The sequence below is a fragment of the Mytilus trossulus genome, chromosome 10, assembly GCF_036588685.1.
Source record: "Mytilus trossulus isolate FHL-02 chromosome 10, PNRI_Mtr1.1.1.hap1, whole genome shotgun sequence".
Lineage (NCBI taxonomy): Eukaryota > Metazoa > Mollusca > Bivalvia > Mytilida > Mytilidae > Mytilus > Mytilus trossulus.
The window spans coordinates 77,333,986-77,359,446 of NC_086382.1; the positions used below are offsets into that span (position 1 = coordinate 77,333,986).

Sequence of the window (25,461 nt, forward strand, 5' to 3'; positions counted from 1 at the left end):
ACGACAACTCGACCTAGAATGTTACTCACATTTGTTGATAATGTAAACAAACATCGATTCACAAAACACGATAATATGTAGCAATTAACAACAATCAGAATGCTGTAGTAAAGATCATCAGGAAATTAATCTGGTTTGCCGCCAGGAGATGCCAATAAGTGATATTTTACAAAATCATGTTTTCGGTGGACGTGATGAACCGTCCTTGACAAAATTACAAATAATTCAGGTATCTAACATTTCTAACATATATTGATACCACGATAATACATTGATAATTCTGCCTTGTTAATTATACCTTATTGTCAAAGAATATAGCAATAGTTATGTCGTCAACGGCCAAAGAAAAAATCGTGATGATCATGCATGGAATTCCGGAAATTGACAGTCTCCAAAAATATTAAATTCTAAAATTGAGTTATCGTCCTTTTCGCGCCAGAAGACTATTGAAAAGGCTATAATATGTACATAAACTTTTAATAAAATCATCGATCTCATCCGTGTGCTCCATAAAAGGAGAGAAATACAAAAGAAGAAGATTGGCGGAAATTTTAAGGTACCATGCTGTTACCGTGGATACTTACTCGGCAGACAGGAAGTAACACAATTTTACTGCACACTTGAGCTCATCACATGGTGCTGTTGAATGTTTACCCAGACTATAACAAAATTCGTAAGGGTTCCGCGGAACCCAGTGTCTCGCCTACTTTTGCTGTTAATCACAGGCTCAACAAAAATGAGGAAAAAAATCAATAAAATTATTCCTGTTGATACTATCTTTTGATCGTAAAAAGCTTCTGTCCAGGTTTGGTAAAAATCCAAGATAGTTTATGAATCTAATAAATGTTTTTAAACTTTAACTGCAGACTGTATGTAATGTTAACTGGAAGAAAAACTAAGTCCATTTATAAGTAAAATACAGATACACATGTACAAAATTTTAACAAAATTTCCTTCTTGATACTAGCTTTTGATCATAAAAAAGCTTCTGTCCAAGTTTGGTACAAATCCAAAATGGTATAGGAAAGAAGAAAGTTATTAAAAAAATTCAAACTTTAACGACAAAGTGCATGTGTTGTTTCCTGGCAGAAAATCTAAGTCCATTTAAAAGTAAAATACTGAAAAAATTGAAATTTATTTTTAAAAAATTTACTTCTGGATACTATCTTATGATCATAAACAAGCTTCTGTCCAAGTTTGGTAGAAATCAAGTATAGTTTAAGAAAGTTATTAAAATTTCAAAAACTTTAACCACAGAGTGAATGTAATGTTTACCTGCAGAAAAACTAAGTCCATTTATAAGTAAAATACTGAAAAAATGGAATTTTATTTTTACAAAATTCACTTCTGGATACTATCTTTTGATCATAATCAAGCTTCTGTCCAAGTTTGGTAGAAATCCAGTATAGTTTAAGAAAGTTATTAAAATTTTAAAAACTTTAACCACAGAGTGAATATTTGTGGACGCCGCCGACGACGACGCCAACGCCGACGGAAAGTAGGATCGCTATGTCTCGCTTTTTCGACTAAAGTCGAAGGCTCGACAATAAATCATTGACATCTGTTACCATGGATACTTACTCTGCAGACAGGAAGTAACACCATTTTACTGCACACTTGAGCTCATCACATGGTGCTGTTGAATGTTTACCCAGACTATAACATAAATCATTCACATCAGGGCAGCATCCATATGGCCATTGTCCATCCAGAGTATGATTCAGACCTATAAAACCTTCTCTCACCTGAAAAGAACAATCACATGAGACAGGTTTGCAGTTACCTGGTTTTTGTAAACACAGAGTTATTTCACGTTCTAGAACATAGTAAAGCATGTAAAGTTTACTGAGTTTCAGATAGCAGTATATCACAATGTATATGTAACTATACTCAACACCAAATGAAGCACACAACCTCTCTTAAGGTCTTTGAAGTAAAATATACTTTTCAAATAACTTTTTCAACCATGCAACCATGCATGTATGTTTGGCAAATGTTTGGTGTGAGCCAAGGCTTTGTGTTGAAGGCCGTACCTAGACCTATAACTGTTTACTTTTATAAATTGTTCCTTGGATGGAGAATTGTCTCATTGGCACTCATACCATATTTCAAAGAGAGAAAAATATTCAATGCATGACCTAACAACACTTTAATTTGTGAATGCGCGTAGTGCACAAGTTAATTATCAGTGTTGTTTGGTCACCAGTTGAATATTCGTTCAATTTAAACTCTTTGATTAGTTATTGAAAATGAACACGGAATTCAGTGATAAGTTTGTCAATGAAAAATCTCCAATTATGAGACCGAAACTCCAGCTCCAAAAATTCAATTCTCCAATTATGACTTAATAACTCTGTCACATGTATGTCTCTAAATCAGTAAAAGGCTTCTGTCAAAGTTTTGTAAAACTCTCTGAAGATTGAAAAAATAATTAATGTGTAACAAATTTTAAAACCAGACTGAATATTTTTGTTTACTGTACATGTTGAAAAAAATCTAAGTCCATTTATCAGTAAAGTACGTAAAAATGGATCCTTATTGTGTATGTGTTTATAATTTATACTTGTATTTACCATAATAAAAATATTGTTTACACTAAAAATGAAAATAAATATATTTAAAAATTTGGCTCTGGAAACTGTATTATTGTCATAAACAAGCTACTGTCTAAATTTCCTTGAAGGTTTGACAAAATTATTGATGACTGAAAAATTTTCACCACAGAATCACAGACTGAAATTATGGTCTTAGTTTTAAAGGAGAATCGTCTAATATGCCCTTAATTTTTTAACTATATACAAACCATGACTAAACTAAATTCATGATTCTATAATTATTGTAGGTAACCGGTCGATATAAATACATTAGAAAACCTGTAAAAGGTAAACAGTTAAATTCCATCTTTGATAAGTTTTTTGGATGTAGTGGATTTACTGTAATATAATCAATAATCTTCTTATCTCATATATGTTGTACGTTATTACTGAATAACAGTTTAGAAAAGAGAACTGTGTGAATTATTTTTTTCTAAATATGGCCATGTCTCGTCCACAAGGACAATGTCCTATACAATGTCAGTTATGTGAAGGAGACCCTAAAGTAAAATGGAAGTGTCTGGACTGTGACTTATTGATGTGTAGTAAATGTAAGGATAAAATACATTCTAAATTCAAGTCAGAAAAAGTCCATAGAATCATTGACATTAAGGAAGTAGGCCAACTAGGCAAGGAAATGGTATCCACATCTGGTCAGCCAAAAGCAAGAGTAAGCAGTTCTCCAACTAATGTTAAACTAATTAACATTAAAGAATACAAGACCAAAATTGAGAACATAAATTTGTTGGCAGTATCCCTGGATGGTTCATTATGGATTGGTGATGGAAATGAGAAGAAAGGTTTCCACCTCTTTACATCATATACAGCGCTACAGAATGTTAAACTAGTAGGAGATAAAGTAAAAGTCATATCCAGTTTTAATCTGTTGGTATGGGATGTAGCTGTTACTCCTAACAATGATATTCTACTGGCTACAGGTATAACAGTGGAATCAAGACTGAAGCAGATCAAGGCGGGATCTAATAAAGTGACAGATTCTATATACTTTGTAGAACTGTCTTATATCAAAAGTGTTCATGTGACAAAAGATGGCAGAGTGATAGTAGGTGGAGATAATGTGGTTGTTGTTATGGATACAGATGGTAAACATCTGACAAGGTATGAAAAGGATGAATACAAGAAACTTATATTTGATGGAAATATTCTGTCTATAACCAGTACCCTGAACGGTAATATGTTTGTGGCCCAGCCATATTCTAATCCAAGAGTATTTGTGTTAGGTAAAGGAGCTGTCATCAATAATTATACAGGACCTCCTTCTATAAACAGGCATAGTTCATTCAATCCTCTGTCTGTTATAACCACACCAATGGACAATGTTATTGTAACTGATTATAGCAGTCATACACTACATATACTGGACAACACTGGTCAACTACTGACCACCTATAATACCAAAGACATAGGTATAGAATATCCAAAATCCCTGGCCATAACAATGGAAGGACCCTTTGCAGTGTTGTATATAGGATGTTATACATGGTCATATGAAGACAGTTCTGACATTGGAAGGCTGTACAAAATGAACATTATTGGATGTTAAATAAGTTTTCTTTAAATATCTTAACATTCAACAAAAACAAAACCAGACAAGATAAAACATTCTGATGTTGATGTTAAATGTAAACTGTATGTAACTGTAACAAATTATAAAAATAAATGTATACATGTATAATTTTTGGATGTTACAAGTATTCTGGATGGCTGACAGTGTTTTGTCTATTAGCTCATAGACATAATTTAGTCATGTGACCGTGACGCTAATAACGTTTTTTCATGATTAACTCAGGTTTAAAATAGAACTTAGAATTGAATTATATTTTTACAGTCTATTTGAAATAACATAAAAAATGATGTACACACTTTAAAATAACCCGTGTATCTATATGTTGCTTTTTTCATTTTTTTTGTTTATCATAATACAATATCAAACACCCTTCACAGTACACTCGATATAAAAAAGTAAGAGATGTGGTACAATTATCAATGAATCAACTCTCCACCAGTGACTAAATGACATACAAATTAATAACTAACAGTAACCATACAGCCTTCAACAATGAGCATGAACCAAACAGGATCCCAAGCTATAAGAGGCCAAGAAATGACAAATGTAAAACAATTCAAACGAGAACAGCTGGTTAAAATAATGGAAGAATGTGTGTCTGGAACACTGTTAACTAGCTTGTAAATATGCCAGAGCATGACTGATTTTTTTCCTTTGAAACTTTGGTTTATCTTGTTTCTGTATACTTTCATTAGAGACTGCTCCATGGTTTTGAGTGCTCTCAATATTCAATAACAAACAGTAATGGGGTAACTAGAAAACAGTTAAAGAGAAGCCATCACAGCAAATTTTGTCAATTTTTACATTTATAAAGGGACATAACTTATGAATGGTAAACATGAAGCTACAGAAATTCAATCATAATGATTCTGGTTATAAGCATAAGGGTACCAGACTGTATTATGCTATGTTCTGGTTATAAGCATAGTGTACAAATTTCAGACTGTATTATGCTAAGTCAGTTAATAGAAAAGGTTATAAGCATAGGGTACAAATTTCAGACTGTATTATGCTAAGTCAGTTAATAGAAAAGCAACAGAGACGCAAAATGGTAGGTTGCAACACAATGTTCAAGATTGTCAATACTAAACACTTTAAAAACATCATACATATTTTCATACATTTCAAAATGACTATATATAGTTGGAGATGTATAACTTCAATAGGTGTGATCATAAACTATGCATGGCCTTGATGGCTGGAGCTGATTACACAAATAGCATGAATAGGGTTTTTCTTTCAATAATTTTGCTAAAAATGTTTGGAAAAATGGAGAAAAAAATCCCAAACAATTCTATTAAAGGACATTGAAACAGCTATAAAACTACCATAAAAATTACCTTTACACAGAATTTAAAACTACAATGTACATCCCTACACCTGGATGATTTCTCTACAGTGTCTGATGTTATTCTGGGCTGTATCACTGAAAAAGAGGGAAACAAATAAAGAAACAGTGCCAGGAAACTAACACCAAAGTGGAAAGGGATTAATATAAGTTGCAAAACTTGTTTCCCAATCCACTATAAATAAATATGTTTAAACTAAACTAACACCACAAATTTATCATAGCAATGCATCTATATCATGTATATGACTATATATTTCAATGCTAGACAATAATCTACCCATCCTATAACATGTCACAAAACTTCATTAACAAATTATGCCAAAGGGAACAGATTACTTTTAAGTACCCTATCACATGTGTATATTAAACCTATTTCAAATATTTCATATTGAAAGGGAGATAACTGTCAGTTATTAATGTTGTAAAATCTACTACTTGTTTGACATTTTAAAACTTTCAACAGTAAGATCAGGTCTGAAAAAAATCAATTAAAACGTTCTATTGATATTGATACACAAGTAATTTATACATTACTAAGCTTTCAGGGACTTGGTGTTATAAGACTTTCTATCAATTCTAACTTGTGATCTTACTAATATTTACCATAAGTGTAATCTCTGGAACCTGGTGTTATAGGACTTTCTATTAATTCTAACTTGTGATCTTACTAATATTTACCATAAGTGTAATCTCTGGAACCTGGTGTTATAAGACTTTCTATCAATTCTAACTTGTGATCTTACTAATATTTACCATAAGTGTAATCTCTGGGACCTGGTGTTATAGGACTTTCTATTAATTCTAACTTGTGATCTTACTAATATTTACCTTAAGTGTAATCTCTGGGACATGGTGTTATAGGACTTTCTATTAATTCTAACTTGTGATCTTACTAATATTTACCATAAGTGTAATCTCTGGGACGTGGTGTTATAGGACTTTCTATTAATTCTAACTTGTGATCTTACTAATATTTACCTTAAGTGTAATCCCTGGAACTCGGTGTAATAGGACTTTCTATTAATTCTAACATGAGATCTTACTAATATTTACCTTAAGTGTAATCCCTGGAACTCGGTGTAACAGGACTTTCTATTAATTCTAACTTGTGATCTTACTAATATTTACCATAAGTGTAATCTCTGGGACGTGGTGTTATAGGACTTTCTATAAATTCTAACATGAGATCTTACTAATATTTACCTTAAGTGTAATCCCTGGAACTCGGTGAAATAGGACTTTCTATTAATTCTAACTTGTGATCTTACTAATATTTACCTTAAGTGTAATCCCTGGAACTCGGTGAAATAGGACTTTCTATTAATTCTAACTTGTGATCTTACTAATATTTACCTTAAGTGTAATCCCTGGAACTCGGTGTAATAGGACTTTCTATTAATTCTAACTTGTGATCTTACTAATATTTACCTTAAGTGTAATCCCTGGAACTCGGTGAAATAGGACTTTCTATTAATTCTAACATGAGATCTTATTAATATTTACCATAAGTGTCATCCCTAGAACTCGGTGTAATAGGACTTTCTATTAATTCTAACTTGTGATCTTACTAGTATTTACCTTAAGTGTAATCTCTGGGACATGGTGTTATAGGACTTTCTATTAATTCTAACTTGTGATCTTACTAATATTTACCATAAGTGTAATCTCTGGGACATGGTGTTATAGGACTTTCTATTAATTCTAACTTGTGATCTTACTAATATTTACCATAAGTGTAATCTCTGGGACATGGTGTTTAAAATAGGACTTTCTATTAATTCTAACTTGTGATCTTACTAATATTTACCATAAGTGTAATCTCTGGGACGTGGTGTTATAGGACTTTCTATAAATTCTAACTTGTGATCTTACTAATATTTACCATAAGTGTAATCTCTGGGACGTGGTGTTATAGGACTTTCTATTAATTCTAACTTGTGATCTTACTAATATTTACCTTAAGTGTAATCCCTGGAACTCGGTGTAATAGGACTTTCTATTAATTCTAACTTGTGATCTTACTAATATTTACCTTAAGTGTAATCCCTGGAACTCGGTGTAATAGGACTTTCTATTAATTCTAACTTGTGATCTTACTAATATTTACCATAAGTGTAATCTCTGGGACGTGGTGTTATAGGACTTTCTATAAATTCTAACTTGTGATCTTACTAATATTTACCTAAAGTGTAATCTCTGGGACATGGTGTTTAAAATAGGACTTTCTATTAATTCTAACTTGTGCTCTTACTAATATTTACCATAAGTGTAATCTCTGGAACTCGGTGTAATAGGACTTTCTATTAATTCTAACTTGTGATCTTACTAATATTTACCATAAGTGTAATCCCTGGAACTCGGTGTAATAGGACTTTCTATTAATTCTAACTTGTGATCTTACTAATATTTACCATAAGTGTAATCTCTGGGACATGGTGTTTAAAATTGGACTTTCTATTAATTCTAACTTGTGATCTTACTAATATTTACCTTAAGTGTAATCCCTGGAACTCGGTGTAATAGGACTTTCTATTAATTCTAACTTGTGATCTTACTAATATTTACCTTAAGTGTAATCCCTGGAACTCGGTGTAATAGGACTTTCTATTAATTCTAACTTGTGATCTTACTAATATTTACCATAAGTGTAATCCCTGGAACTCGGTGTAATAGGACTTTCTATTAATTCTAACTTGTGATCTTACTAATATTTACCATAAGTGTAATCTCTGGGACATGGTGTTTAAAATAGGACTTTCTATTAATTCTAACTTGTGATCTTATTAATATTTACCATAAGTGTCATCCCTAGAACTCGGTGTAATAGGACTTTCTATTAATTCTAACTTGTGATCTTACTAATATTTACCTTAAGTGTAATCCCTGGAACTCGGTGTAATAGGACTTTCTATTAATTCTAACTTGTGATCTTACTAATATTTACCATAAGTGTAATCTCTGGGACATGGTGTTATAGGACTTTCTATTAATTCTAACTTGTGATCTTACTAATATTTACCATAAGTGTAATCTCTGGGACATGGTGTTATAGGACTTTCTATTAATTCTAACTTGTGATCTTACTAATATTTACCATAAGTGTAATCTCTGGGACGTGGTGTTATAGGACTTTCTATAAATTCTAACTTGTGATCTTACTAATATTTACCTTAAGTGTAATCCCTGGAACTCGGTGTAATAGGACTTTCTATTAATTCTAACTTGTGATCTTACTAATATTTACCATAAGTGTAATCTCTGGGACATGGTGTTATAGGACTTTCTATTAATTCTAACTTGTGATCTTACTAATATTTACCATAAGTGTAATCTCTGGGACATGGTGTTTAAAATAGGACTTTCTATTAATTCTAACTTGTGATCTTACTAATATTTACCATAAGTGTAATCTCTGGCATTGTCTGGGACGTGGTGTTATAGGACTTTCTATAAATTCTAACTTGTGATCTTACTAATATTTACCTTAAGTGTAATCCCTGGAACTCGGTGTAATAGGACTTTCTATTAATTCTAACATGAGATCTTACTAATATTTACCATAAGTGTAATCTCTGGGACGTGGTGTTATAGGACTTTCTATAAATTCTAACTTGTGATCTTACTAATATTTACCTAAAGTGTAATCCCTGGAACTCGGTGTAATAGGACTTTCTATTAATTCTAACTTGTGATCTTACTAATATTTACCATAAGTGTAATCTCTGGGACATGGTGTTTAAAATAGGACTTTCTATTAATTCTAACTTGTGATCTTACTAATATTTACCATAAGTGTAATCTCTGGGACCTGGTGTTATAGGACTTTCTATTAATTCTAACTTGTGATCTTACTAATATTTACCATAAGTGTAATCTCTGGGACATGGTGTTATAGGACTTTCTATTAATTCTAACTTGTGATCTTACTAATATTTACCATAAGTGTAATCTCTGGGACATGGTGTTTAAAATAGGACTTTCTATTAATTCTACCTTGTGATCTAACTAATATTTAACATAAGTGTAATCCCTGGAACTTGGTGTAACAGGACTTTCTATTAATTCTAACTTGAGATCTTACTAATATCCCTGGAACTCGGTGTAATAGGACTTTATTAATTCTAACTTGTGATCTTACTAATATTTACCTAGGACTTGGTGTAATAGAACTTTCTATTAGTTTTAACTTGAGATCTTACTAATATTTACCATAAGTGTAATCCCTGGAACTCGCTGTAATAGGACTTTCTATTAATTCTATCATGAGATCTTACTAATATTTACCATAAGTGTAATCTCTGGAACCTGGTGTTATAAGACTTTCTATCAATTCTAACTTGTGATCTTACTAATATTTACCATAAGTGTAATCTCTGGGACCTGGTGTTATAGGACTTTCTATTAATTCTAACTTGTGATCTTACTAATATTTACCTTAAGTGTAATCTCTGGGACATGGTGTTATAGGACTTTCTATTAATTCTAACTTGTGATCTTACTAATATTTACCATAAGTGTAATCTCTGGGACGTGGTGTTATAGGACTTTCTATTAATTCTAACTTGTGATCTTACTAATATTTACCTTAAGTGTAATCCCTGGAACTCGGTGTAATAGGACTTTCTATTAATTCTAACATGAGATCTTACTAATATTTACCTTAAGTGTAATCCCTGGAACTCGGTGTAACAGGACTTTCTATTAATTCTAACTTGTGATCTTACTAATATTTACCATAAGTGTAATCTCTGGGACGTGGTGTTATAGGACTTTCTATAAATTCTAACATGAGATCTTACTAATATTTACCTTAAGTGTAATCCCTGGAACTCGGTGAAATAGGACTTTCTATTAATTCTAACTTGTGATCTTACTAATATTTACCTTAAGTGTAATCCCTGGAACTCGGTGAAATAGGACTTTCTATTAATTCTAACTTGTGATCTTACTAATATTTACCTTAAGTGTAATCCCTGGAACTCGGTGTAATAGGACTTTCTATTAATTCTAACTTGTGATCTTACTAATATTTACCTTAAGTGTAATCCCTGGAACTCGGTGAAATAGGACTTTCTATTAATTCTAACATGAGATCTTATTAATATTTACCATAAGTGTCATCCCTAGAACTCGGTGTAATAGGACTTTCTATTAATTCTAACTTGTGATCTTACTAATATTTACCTTAAGTGTAATCTCTGGGACATGGTGTTATAGGACTTTCTATTAATTCTAACTTGTGATCTTACTAATATTTACCATAAGTGTAATCTCTGGGACATGGTGTTATAGGACTTTCTATTAATTCTAACTTGTGATCTTACTAATATTTACCATAAGTGTAATCTCTGGGACATGGTGTTTAAAATAGGACTTTCTATTAATTCTAACTTGTGATCTTACTAATATTTACCATAAGTGTAATCTCTGGGACGTGGTGTTATAGGACTTTCTATAAATTCTAACTTGTGATCTTACTAATATTTACCATAAGTGTAATCTCTGGGACGTGGTGTTATAGGACTTTCTATTAATTCTAACTTGTGATCTTACTAATATTTACCTTAAGTGTAATCCCTGGAACTCGGTGTAATAGGACTTTCTATTAATTCTAACTTGTGATCTTACTAATATTTACCTTAAGTGTAATCCCTGGAACTCGGTGTAATAGGACTTTCTATTAATTCTAACTTGTGATCTTACTAATATTTACCATAAGTGTAATCTCTGGGACGTGGTGTTATAGGACTTTCTATAAATTCTAACTTGTGATCTTACTAATATTTACCTAAAGTGTAATCTCTGGGACATGGTGTTTAAAATAGGACTTTCTATTAATTCTAACTTGTGCTCTTACTAATATTTACCATAAGTGTAATCTCTGGAACTCGGTGTAATAGGACTTTCTATTAATTCTAACTTGTGATCTTACTAATATTTACCATAAGTGTAATCCCTGGAACTCGGTGTAATAGGACTTTCTATTAATTCTAACTTGTGATCTTACTAATATTTACCATAAGTGTAATCTCTGGGACATGGTGTTTAAAATTGGACTTTCTATTAATTCTAACTTGTGATCTTACTAATATTTACCTTAAGTGTAATCCCTGGAACTCGGTGTAATAGGACTTTCTATTAATTCTAACTTGTGATCTTACTAATATTTACCTTAAGTGTAATCCCTGGAACTCGGTGTAATAGGACTTTCTATTAATTCTAACTTGTGATCTTACTAATATTTACCATAAGTGTAATCCCTGGAACTCGGTGTAATAGGACTTTCTATTAATTCTAACTTGTGATCTTACTAATATTTACCATAAGTGTAATCTCTGGGACATGGTGTTTAAAATAGGACTTTCTATTAATTCTAACTTGTGATCTTATTAATATTTACCATAAGTGTCATCCCTAGAACTTGGTGTAATAGGACTTTCTATTAATTCTAACTTGTGATCTTACTAATATTTACCTTAAGTGTAATCCCTGGAACTCGGTGTAATAGGACTTTCTATTAATTCTAACTTGTGATCTTACTAATATTTACCATAAGTGTAATCTCTGGGACATGGTGTTATAGGACTTTCTATTAATTCTAACTTGTGATCTTACTAATATTTACCATAAGTGTAATCTCTGGGACATGGTGTTATAGGACTTTCTATTAATTCTAACTTGTGATCTTACTAATATTTACCATAAGTGTAATCTCTGGGACGTGGTGTTATAGGACTTTCTATAAATTCTAACTTGTGATCTTACTAATATTTACCTTAAGTGTAATCCCTGGAACTCGGTGTAATAGGACTTTCTATTAATTCTAACTTGTGATCTTACTAATATTTACCATAAGTGTAATCTCTGGGACATGGTGTTATAGGACTTTCTATTAATTCTAACTTGTGATCTTACTAATATTTACCATAAGTGTAATCTCTGGGACATGGTGTTTAAAATAGGACTTTCTATTAATTCTAACTTGTGATCTTACTAATATTTACCATAAGTGTAATCTCTGGCATTGTCTGGGACGTGGTGTTATAGGACTTTCTATAAATTCTAACTTGTGATCTTACTAATATTTACCTTAAGTGTAATCCCTGGAACTCGGTGTAATAGGACTTTCTATTAATTCTAACATGAGATCTTACTAATATTTACCATAAGTGTAATCTCTGGGACGTGGTGTTATAGGACTTTCTATAAATTCTAACTTGTGATCTTACTAATATTTACCTAAAGTGTAATCCCTGGAACTCGGTGTAATAGGACTTTCTATTAATTCTAACTTGTGATCTTACTAATATTTACCATAAGTGTAATCTCTGGGACATGGTGTTTAAAATAGGACTTTCTATTAATTCTAACTTGTGATCTTACTAATATTTACCATAAGTGTAATCTCTGGGACCTGGTGTTATAGGACTTTCTATTAATTCTAACTTGTGATCTTACTAATATTTACCATAAGTGTAATCTCTGGGACATGGTGTTATAGGACTTTCTATTAATTCTAACTTGTGATCTTACTAATATTTACCATAAGTGTAATCTCTGGGACATGGTGTTTAAAATAGGACTTTCTATTAATTCTACCTTGTGATCTAACTAATATTTAACATAAGTGTAATCCCTGGAACTTGGTGTAACAGGACTTTCTATTAATTCTAACTTGAGATCTTACTAATATCCCTGGAACTCGGTGTAATAGGACTTTATTAATTCTAACTTGTGATCTTACTAATATTTACCTAGGACTTGGTGTAATAGAACTTTCTATTAGTTTTAACTTGAGATCTTACTAATATTTACCATAAGTGTAATCCCTGGAACTCGCTGTAATAGGACTTTCTATTAATTCTATCATGAGATCTTACTAATATTTACCATAAGTGTAATCCCTGAAACTCGGTGTAATGGGACCTTCTATTAATTCTAACTTGTGATCTTACTAATATTTACCTTAAGTGTAATCCCTGGAACTCGGTGTAATAGGACTTTCTATTAATTCTAACTTGTGATCTTACTAATATTTACCATAAGTGTAATCTCTGGGGTGTGGTGTTTAAAATAGGACTTTCTATTAATTCTAACTTTCTATTAATTCTAACTTGAGGTCTTACTAATATTTACCATAAGTGTAATCTCTGGGACCTGGTGTTATAGGACTTTCTATTTATTCTCACTTGTGATCTAACTAATATTTACCATAAGTGTAATCTCTGGGACATGGTGTTTAAAATAGGACTTTCTATTAATTCTAACTTGTGCTCTTACTAATATTTACCATAAGTGTAATCTCTGGGACCTGGTGTTATAGGACTTTCTATCAATTCTAACTTGTGATCTTACTAATATTTACCATAAGTGTAATCTCTGGGACATGGTGTTTAAAATAGGACTTTCTATTAATTCTAACTTGTGATCGTACTAATATTTACCATAAGTGTAATCTCTGGGACCTGGTGTTATAGGACTTTCTATCAATTCTAACTTGTGATCTTACTTATATTTACCATAAGTGTAATCTCTGGGACATGGTGTTTAAAATAGAACTTTCTATTAATTCTAACTTGTGATCTTACTAATCTTTACCATAAGTGTAATCTCTGGGACCTGGTGTTATAGGACTTTCTATCAATTCTAACTTGTGATCTTACTAATATTTACCATAAGTGTAATCTCTGGGACATGGTGTTTAAAATAGGACTTTCTATTAATTCTAACTTGTGATCTTACTAATATTTACCATAAGTGTAATCTCTGAGACCTGGTGTTATAAGACTTTCTATCAATTCTAACTTGCGATCTTACTAATGTTTACCATAAGTGTAATCTCTCGGACATGGTGTTTAAAATAGGACTTTCTATTAATTCGGACTTTCTATTAATTCTAACTTTCTATTAATTCTAACTTGAGGTCTTACTTATATTTACCTCGGACTTGGTGTACATGGTGTAATAGAACTTTCTATTAGTTTTAACTTGAGATCTTACTAATATTTACCATAAGTGTAATCCCTGAAACTTGGTGTAATGGGACTTTCTATTAATTCTAACTTGAGATCTTACTAATATTTACCATAAGTGTAATCCCTGGGACTTGGTGTAATAGGACTTTCTATTAATTCCAACTTGAGATCCTCACTGATGTTCTGTTGCTGTAGAATCTCTCTTGTCATATAATCTTTACAACTTCTATAATCAAAATAATCCACCCCTGACGACATCATGTGACTCTGATCTGTCTCTGATGCTGTGGTTCTACTGAAGATACCAGTATCTACTGATTCATGTATGGGTGATTGGGGGAGGCAAGTGGCAAAGGCTGGTGGAGATTGAGATTTCAGTTCGTCTCGTGTTTTACAGTATTTTTTCTGTACATGTTTGAGAGAGTCTGATGTGTCAGAAGATGATCCACTAGAACTGTTCCGACATTCATTTAACAATACATCAAAGTTTGGTATTTGTATGGATGAATTACTATCCTCACTAGATGAGATATGAATGGATGGTTGACTTGGTTTGTTTTGATTGGTTGACTGAACTGATGAACTGCTGCCTGATTGGCTATCTTTAGATCCACCATTAATTGGAGGTGTGTCTATCGTTAATGATGATTGACTTATTGCACTTAAGTTTGGTATTAAATCGTATTGTTTGTGTTTGTGTCCACTTTTTACGGTTATTTTTTCACTGTCAGATTCATTACTACTTGGACTTAACAACCCAACCAGATTGTCTTCTTTACAAGGATTACAACTACCATCAATCTGATCTGATATCTGATGGTCTAAACTGGTTCTCTGTTCATCAAAACTTTTCCTTGTTTTATCACTGTTTGCTCCTTGATGTTCAGTATTGCTTTCCTCATGTTCTAAACCCTCTTGATTAAAACTGCCCCCATCAAAAACCGATCCCTGGCTGAGCTGAGATTGAACAGAGCTAGCCTTGTCACTATCTCCTGTACCGTAGCCACTGGATCGGAACTCACGTCTCTTTCTATCTGCATCACAGGAGCTGTCGTCATCATCAGTTTTACTTTCAATAGAATTGTCTTCATCTTTTTTCTCATTCAAACTGAAGCTGACAGACCGTGACAGTTTAGGATTTTTTTGGCTATTCTGTCGTAAGATTGATATTTGTTCTTTGGTGGTGGCAATTGATTGCACTGGTTCGTTAGAACTAGCTGTACTTGACTTGTTGGAAGATGAACTGACAACATCGGGTGAATTGTCTGACAAGTTCTGTCTACGACTTTTGAAACTGTCCGTTTCATTTTCTAATCCTTTAGGAACAATATCAGGTAAACTAAGTGATCTTCTAATTCCTGTGTCTTCTAAGTTGTCAGATTCCCGTGATCTGTGATAAATCTCACGTCTGAGTTGAGCACTAGAGTTACTGTCGTCACTACTTTCTTGACTGTCAAAATGAGGGACCACTTGATCAGAATTCCTCATGAATACATCATCATTTCCAGGCGCTATCACATGATCTTCATTTGTCTGAGTGAAGACTTCATCAACCTGATCAATTGATTTCCTTACAACCTTTTCATTGGTTGGCTGAAAGACTTCATCCAGAACCTGTTCATTGGTTGGCTGAAAGACCTCATCAAGAACCTGTTCATTGGTTAAGACCTCATCAGTAGATTTACCTTTGTCCTGATCATCTGAATCATCCTCTCCACTTCCAAACAAATCTTCATCAGCCACCGATATCTGAGCTGCCAGTAATGCTGGACGATTGACAACATTCAATTTCTGTGCCATTTCTCTATCATTTATACATCTAAAGTGATCACATGTTATTTACCACATCATGAGACCAGTAATACAGCCTCTACATTGTTATCAATCTGCAAATAAATATTAAAAGTAATTACAGTGGAAAATATTTTCTAAAAATCTACAAAAATTTATGAAAAATGTTAAAAAATGACTATAAAGGGCAATAACTCCTAAATGGGTCAACTGACCATATCGGTCGTGTTGCCTTATTTGTAAATCTTAATTTGCTGAACATTATTGCTGTTTACAGTTTATCTCTATCTATAATAATATTCAAGATAATAACCAAAAACAGCAAAATTTCTCTAAAATTACCAATTCAGGGGCAGCAACCCAACAACAGGTGGTCAGATTCATCTGAAAATTTCAGGGCAGATAGATTTCGACCTGATTAACAATTTAACCCACGTCAGATTTGCTCTAAATGCGTTGGTTTTTGAGTAATAAGCCAAAAACTGCATTTTACCCCTATGTTCCATTTTTAGCCATGGCGGCCATCTTGGTTGGTTGGCCGGGTCATGCCACCCATTTTTTAAACAAGATACCCCAATGATGATTGTAGCCAAGTTTGGTTAATTTGGCCCAGTAGTTTCAGAGGAGAAGATTTTTGTAAAAAGTTAACGACGACGCCGGACGCCAAGTGATGAGAAAAGCTCACTTGGCCTTTTAGGCCAGGTGAGCTAAAAAATGGTTAAAAATTGACTATACAGGGCAATAACTCCTAAAGATACCAGAGGGAGAGTCAAACTCAAAGATAGAAATAAACTGACAAGCCATGGCTAAATATAAAAAGACAAACAGACAAATAATAGTACAGAAGACACAACATAGAAAAAGAAAGACTAAGCAACACCAACCCCACCAAAAACTTGGGGTGATCTCAGCCTCAGGTGCTCTGGAAGGGTAAGCAGATCCTGCTCTGCATGTGGCACCCGTCCTGTTGCCAGTTGTTTATGTTAATAAAAATCTGGTAAATAGTTTAATTTGGTAGGTCAAATTCCTAGGGGGAATGGTATCATAGTTACCACATAAGGAACATATCCGATATCATCTGTGAAAATATTCCATAATGGTCAACCAACTTGTGATGGCGTCCATAATGTTCTGTCTTTCATGTCCTTAATAAGACTTAAAGTTATATAAATTGGGTAGGTTATATAATATTATGTTTTCTTATTTCTTACACCATGTACACGGACTATGAGTGGAATTCTTCTTGACTCATATTGAAGTTTGCTTTACTAAATATGTCTGAACTGTATCAGATTTTTTCAGAGCCGGATTAAAGGGGTCTCATTCGGGGTGTTTGATCCTGGATCCCGCTTATTGTTTTCTGAGAATCCCATATATATATCCTACTTCTCCTTGCCATAATAGCGCATGTAAGTTTCTCTGTACCGCCAGACTTTCCTGTTTTCACGCTTAATTGTTCAACTTTTACTTATCATGCTTAATTGTTCAACTTTTACTTATTCAACTTTCACTTATCATGCTTAAAAAATCAGCAAATCCTGTGTCACACTTAGACCCCAATGAGACCCACATAAGGGTGCTCAGGGAACCGTGCTCAGGACCCCCACCCCTTTTTTATGGAGTTTTATTTAAAGCTAGTCCATTTTTTCTTTACCTCTACCATTATAAATTGAAATAGTTTGATAGCCCATGAATGGGGGCTGCCTTTCCAAGTCTCCTCTTAGGCTCTTTAGTTTTAATAACGAAAAAAGTCCAAAGATGTATAGATAATGAAATGTAAAAAAGGAAGGGAGAAAGCTGAACAGCATGACACTATTAAGTAACAACCCTAAAATGCCGAAAATACATGCTATAACTGTGTATAAGCGATTTAATAATAATGTTGTTGTGGGAATTCCCAACTACATTTTTAATCATATGACATCTCGTTTGCTTTTACGAAGAACCACCAATTCTACACAACCTAATTAGTTAATGTGAACTTACCTAGCACCTTGTTGTCAACCTTTTACCTGTCAGCATTTCATATGTTCATGAACCTTGAAATTCTTAGAATCCATAACGTTACCCATTCAACGGGACTGGGAAAAGAAATGGGTCACGGAGTTCAGAAAATCATCATTCGGAAATAACCAGATTTATCGTCGCTTTGCCTTTTAAACAGACTACGACAATAATAAATATTTCAGACATAGACCTTCATGTAATAAGAATGATTAAAATTGTCAGAATAAATTCTATTTGTGATTAAATATTATAAATACCAGGGGCGGACCATAGACATTTAAAAAAGGGGGAGGATTACTTCCTTAGACGGATTAAATATACTGCCGAGCAAAGCGAGACAAAACAAAATTTAGATGATTTTTACAAAAACAAGAGTGAAAAACATGATTTTTCATGAATGAAAATAATATTTGATGCATTATGAAGGCACTGTCTACGCCCATCTGGATCCAATCAATCCGCGTCACTGTATACCTTTTTGAATCATATAATTATAAATCATTTTCCTGACATCACTGGACATTCTAAATATCTCTAAAGGCTCTCCCCAAAATAAATGCCGGAAAATGAACGAAGTGAGCTAACTCCCCATTACATTGAACAAACTCAATGACTATCCTTTCCATTAGATTAAACAAACCCATGACATCACTTTCCTTTCCATTAGATTAAACAAACCCATGACATCACTTTCCTTTCCATTAGATTAAACAAACCCATGACATCACTTTCCTTTCCATTAGATTAAACAAACCCAAAGTGACTATCCTTTCCAATTAGATTAAACAAACCCAAAGTGACTATCCTTTCCAATTAGATTAAACAAACCCAAAGTGACTATCATTTCCAATTAGATTAAACAAACCCAAAGTGACTATCCTTTCCATTAGACATGTAAGTTTAAACAACCCCATGACTATCGATTCCATTAGATTAAACAACCCCATGACTATCCTTTCCATTAGATTAAACAACCCCATGACTATGCTAATAGATTAAACAAACCTGCGACTTTCCTTTCCATTAGATTAAACAAACCAATGACTATATCCTTTCCATTAGATTAAACAAACACATGACTATCCTTTCCATTAGATTAAACAAACCAATGACTATATCCTTTCCATTAGATTAAACAACCCCGTATGACTATCGATTCGAATAGGTTAAACAAACCAACGACTACAGTCATTGGACAAAAGTGAGTTCCCAGTCAAAAAAAATCCTATCATTTCAACTAAAATCTATATTTTTCAAAAAAATATAATAAAGTAACTATAAATATATATATGAACGATTTTCATAATATAGATACCAAAAGATGTAGAAATGTCTGAATTTAATTGTTTATTTGTTTATTATATTATTCACGCTCATTTTAATTTTCTGACGAGATGAACACAAAGAAAAATATTTCTTGGAAAAGTTTGCTATTATTGTAACCAAATTTAAATCGTAAATATTTGCATTTGTGTTTAACTCAACAGATGATGAAAACGAAACACAAGAAAATTATGACTAAATAAACAATAAAACTTCCGACATGTTTACATCTTTTGGTATCTATTTTATTTTTGCAGTTACTTGGCAATATTTTTTTGAAAAATATCGATTTTAGTTGAAATGATAGACATTTTTTGAGTGAGAACTCACTTTTGTCCCATGACTGTATATCCTTTCAATTAGATTAAACACACCAATGACTATCCTTTTATTAGATTAAATACACCAATGACTACCATTTCCATTAGATCAAACACACCAACCCCTATCCTTTCCATTAGATTAAACACACCAATGACTATCCTTTTATTAGATTAAGTACACCAATGACTACCATTTCCATTAGATCAAACACACCAACCCCTATCCTTTCCATTAGATTAAACACATCAATAACTATCCTTTTTATTAGATTAAACACACCAACCCCTATCCTTTCCATTAGATTAATAACATTAATGACTATCATTTCCATAAGATTAAACTAACCCATGTCTATCCTTTCCATTATATTTAACTAACCAATGACTATCCTTTCCATTAGGTTAAAAAAAAACACATGACTATCCTTTCCATTAGATTAAACAAACACACAACGATATCCTTTCCATTAGATTAAACACACCAATGACTATCCTTTTTATTAGATTAAACACACCAACCCCTATCCTTTCCATTAGATTAAACACACCAACCCCGTTCCTTTCCATTAGATTAATAACGTTAATGACTATCCTTTCCATTAGATTAAACTAACCGATGTCTATCCTTCCCATTAGATTAAACTAACCAATGACTATCCTTTCCATTAGGTTAAACAAACACATGACTGTCCTTTCCATTAGATTAAACAAACACATGACGATATCCTTTCCCTTAGATTAAACAAACACATGACTATCTTTTCCATTAGATTAAACAAACCAATGACTATCCTTTCCATTAGATTGAACAAACACATGACTATCTTTTCCATTAGATTAAACTAACCAATGACTATCCTTTCCATTAGATTAAACAAACACATGACTATCCTTTCCATTAGGTTAAACAAACCCATGACTATCCTTTCCATTAGATTAAACAAACACAGGACGATATCCTTTCCATTAGATTAAACAAACACATGACCATCTTTTCCATAAGATTTAACAAACCAATGACTATCCTTTCCATTAGATTAAAAAAACACATGACTTTCCTTTCCATTAGATTAAACAGACACATGACTTTCCTTTCCATTAGATTAAAAAAAAAAATGACTATCCTTTCTATGAACTAAAACTAACCAATGACTATCCTTTCCATTAGGTTAAACACACACATGACGATATCCTTTCCATTGGATTAAACATACACATGACTATCTTTCCCATTAGATTAAAAAAACCAAAGACTTTCCATTCCATTAGATTAAAAAGACCAATGACTTTCCTTTCCATTAGATTAAACAGACACATGACTTTCCTTTCCATTAGATTAAACAAACCAATGACTACCCTTTCCATGAACTAAAACTAACCAATGACTATCCTTTCCATTACTTTAAACAAACACATGACTAATCTTTCCATTAGATTAAACAAACACATGACGATATCCTTTCCATTAGATTAAACAAACACATGACTATCCTTTCCATTAGATTAAACAAACACATGACGATATCCTTTCCATTAGATTAAACAAACCAGAAACGATGCTTTCCATTAGATTAAACAGACACATGACTTTCCTTTCCATTAGATTAAATAAACCAATGACTATCCTTTCCATGAACTAAAATTAACCAATGACTATCCTTTCCATTAGATTAAACAAACACATGACGATATCCTTTCCATTAGATTGAACAAACACATGACTATTCTTTCCAATAGATTAAACAAACACATAACGATATCCTTTCCATTAGATTAAACAAACACATGACTATCTTTTCCATTAGATTAAACAAACCAATGACTATCTTTTCCATTAGATTAAACAAACCAATGTCTATCCTTTCCATTAGGTTAAACAAACACATGACTATCCTCTCCATTAGATTAAACAAACACATGACGATATCCTTTCCATTTAATTAAAGAAACACATGACTATCCTTTCCATGAACTAAAACTAACCAATGACTATACTTTCCATTAGGTTAAACAAACACATGCCAATTCTTTCCATTAGATTAAACAAACACATGACGATATCGTTTCCATTAGATTAAACAAACACATGACGATATCCTTTCCCTTAGATTAAACAAACACATGACTATCTTTTCCATTAGATTAAACAAACCAATGACTATCCTTTCCATTAGATTAAACAAACACATGACTATCTTTTCCATTAGATTAAACTAACCAATGACTATCCTTTCCATTAGATTAAACAAACACATGACTATCCTTTCCATTAGGTTAAACAAACCCATGACTATCCTTTCCATTAGATTAAACAAACACAGGACGATATCCTTTCCATTAGATTAAACAAACACATGACCATCTTTTCCATAAGATTTAACAAACCAATGACTATCCTTTCCATTAGATTAAAAAAACACATGACTTTCCTTTCCATTAGATTAAACAGACACATGACTTTCCTTTCCATTAGATTAAAAAAAAAAATGACTATCCTTTCTATGAACTAAAACTAACCAATGACTATCCTTTCCATTAGGTTAAACACACACATGACGATATCCTTTCCATTGGATTAAACATACACATGACTATCTTTCCCATTAGATTAAAAAAACCAAAGACTTTCCATTCCATTAGATTAAAAAGACCAATGACTTTCCTTTCCATTAGATTAAACAGACACATGACTTTCCTTTCCATTAGATTAAACAAACCAATGACTACCCTTTCCATGAACTAAAACTAACCAATGACTATCCTTTCCATTACTTTAAACAAACACATGACTAATCTTTCCATTAGATTAAACAAACACATGACGATATCCTTTCCATTAGATTAAACAAACACATGACTATCCTTTCCATTAGATTAAACAAACACATGACGATATCCTTTCCATTAGATTAAACAAACCAGAAACGATGCTTTCCATTAGATTAAACAGACACATGACTTTCCTTTCCATTAGATTAAATAAACCAATGACTATCCTTTCCATGAACTAAAATTAACCAATGACTATCCTTTCCATTAGATTAAACAAACACATGACGATATCCTTTCCATTAGATTGAACAAACACATGACTATTCTTTCCAATAGATTAAACAAACACATAACGATATCCTTTCCATTAGCTTAAACAAACACATGACTATCTTTTCCATTAGATTAAACAAACCAATGACTATCTTTTCCATTAGATTAAACAAACCAATGTCTATCCTTTCCATTAGGTTAAACAAACACATGACTATCCTCTCCATTAGATTAAACAAACACATGACGATATCCTTTCCATTTAATTAAAGAAACACATGACTATCCTTTCCATGAACTAAAACTAACCAATGACTATACTTTCCATTAGGTTAAACAAACACATGCCAATTCTTTCCATTAGATTAAACAAACACATGACGATATCGTTTCCATTAGATTAAACAAACACATGACGATATCCTTTCCCTTAGATTAAACAAACACATGACTATCTTTTCCATTAGATTAAACAAACCAATGACTATCCTTTCCATTAGATTAAACAAACACATGACTATCTTTTCCATTAGATTAAACTAACCAATGACTATCCTTTCCATTAGATTAAACAAACACATGACTATCCTTTCCATTAGGTTAAACAAACCCATGACTATCCTTTCCATTAGATTAAACAAACACAGGACGATATCCTTTCCATTAGATTAAACAAACACATGACCATCTTTTCCATAAGATTTAACAAACCAATGACTATCCTTTCCATTAGATTAAAAAAACACATGACTTTCCTTTCCATTAGATTAAACAGACACATGACTTTCCTTTCCATTAGATTAAAAAAAAAATGACTATCCTTTCTATGAACTAAAACTAACCAATGACTATCCTTTCCATTAGGTTAAACACACACATGACGATATCCTTTCCATTGGATTAAACATACACATGACTATCTTTCCCATTAGATTAAAAAAACCAAAGACTTTCCATTCCATTAGATTAAAAAGACCAATGACTTTCCTTTCCATTAGATTAAACAGACACATGACTTTCCTTTCCATTAGATTAAACAAACCAATGACTACCCTTTCCATGAACTAAAACTAACCAATGACTATCCTTTCCATTACTTTAAACAAACACATGACTAATCTTTCCATTAGATTAAACAAACACATGACGATATCCTTTCCATTAGATTAAACAAACACATGACTATCCTTTCCATTAGATTAAACAAACACATGACGATATCCTTTCCATTAGATTAAACAAACCAGAAACGATGCTTTCCATTAGATTAAACAGACACATGACTTTCCTTTCCATTAGATTAAATAAACCAATGACTATCCTTTCCATGAACTAAAATTAACCAATGACTATCCTTTCCATTAGATTAAACAAACACATGACGATATCCTTTCCATTAGATTGAACAAACACATGACTATTCTTTCCAATAGATTAAACAAACACATAACGATATCCTTTCCATTAGATTAAACAAACACATGACTATCTTTTCCATTAGATTAAACAAACCAATGACTATCTTTTCCATTAGATTAAACAAACCAATGTCTATCCTTTCCATTAGGTTAAACAAACACATGACTATCCTCTCCATTAGATTAAACAAACACATGACGATATCCTTTCCATTTAATTAAAGAAACACATGACTATCCTTTCCATGAACTAAAACTAACCAATGACTATACTTTCCATTAGGTTAAACAAACACATGCCAATTCTTTCCATTAGATTAAACAAACACATGACGATATCGTTTCCATTAGATTAAACAAACACATGACTATCCTTTCCATAAGATTAAACAAACACATGACGATATCGTTTCCATTAGATTAAACAAACACATGACTATCCTTTCCATTAGATTAAACAAACACATAACTTTCCTTTCCATTCGATTAAACCATCACATGACTATCCTTTCCATTAGATTAAACGAACACATGCCGATATCCTTTCCATTAGATTAAACAAACACATGACTATCCTTTCCATTAGATTAAACAAACTCATGACGATATCCTTTCCATTAGATTAAACAAACCAATGACTATCCTTTCCATTATATTAAACAGACCAATGACTTTCCTTTTCATTAGATTAAACAGACACATGACTTTCCTTTCCATTAGATTAAATAAACCAATGACTATCCTTTCCATGAACTAAAATAATCCAATGACTATCCTTTCCATTAGATTAAACAAACACATAACGATATCCTTTCCATTAGATTAAACAAACCAATGACTATCCTTTCCATTAGATTAAACAGACCAATTACTTTCCTTTCCATTAGATTAAACAGACACATGACTTTCCTTTCCATTAGATTAAACAAACACATGACTTTCCTTTCCACTAGATTAAACAAACACATGACTATCCTTTCCATTAGATTAAACAAATATTGTTTGTCTTATAGGTCTTTCCCTCCTCTTTTTTTTCGGCCATGGCG

The 25,461-nt window shown here is 32.4% G+C and overlaps 2 protein-coding genes across 2 annotated transcripts; one reads left to right on the forward strand and one right to left on the reverse strand.

Annotated features, from left to right (window-relative positions):
- Window positions 1-3,033: 3,033 nt before the first annotated feature.
- LOC134688200 (uncharacterized) lies at window positions 3,034-4,158 on the forward strand. The gene has a single exon (XM_063548672.1). It carries the CDS (start codon window positions 3,034-3,036, stop codon window positions 4,156-4,158), a length of 1,125 nt encoding a protein of 374 aa, XP_063404742.1.
- A 633-nt stretch (window positions 4,159-4,791) lies between these two features.
- LOC134688201 (dentin sialophosphoprotein-like) lies at window positions 4,792-18,403 on the reverse strand. Its single transcript, XM_063548673.1, has 4 exons — window positions 18,286-18,403; window positions 14,619-16,394; window positions 5,523-5,608; window positions 4,792-4,935 (listed from the first exon to the last, which is right to left on the reverse strand). The coding sequence occupies exons 2-4, from the start codon at window positions 16,306-16,308 to the stop codon at window positions 4,792-4,794; spliced, it is 1,920 nt and encodes a 639-aa protein (XP_063404743.1). The 5' UTR covers window positions 16,309-16,394; window positions 18,286-18,403.
- Window positions 18,404-25,461: the final 7,058 nt, after the last annotated feature.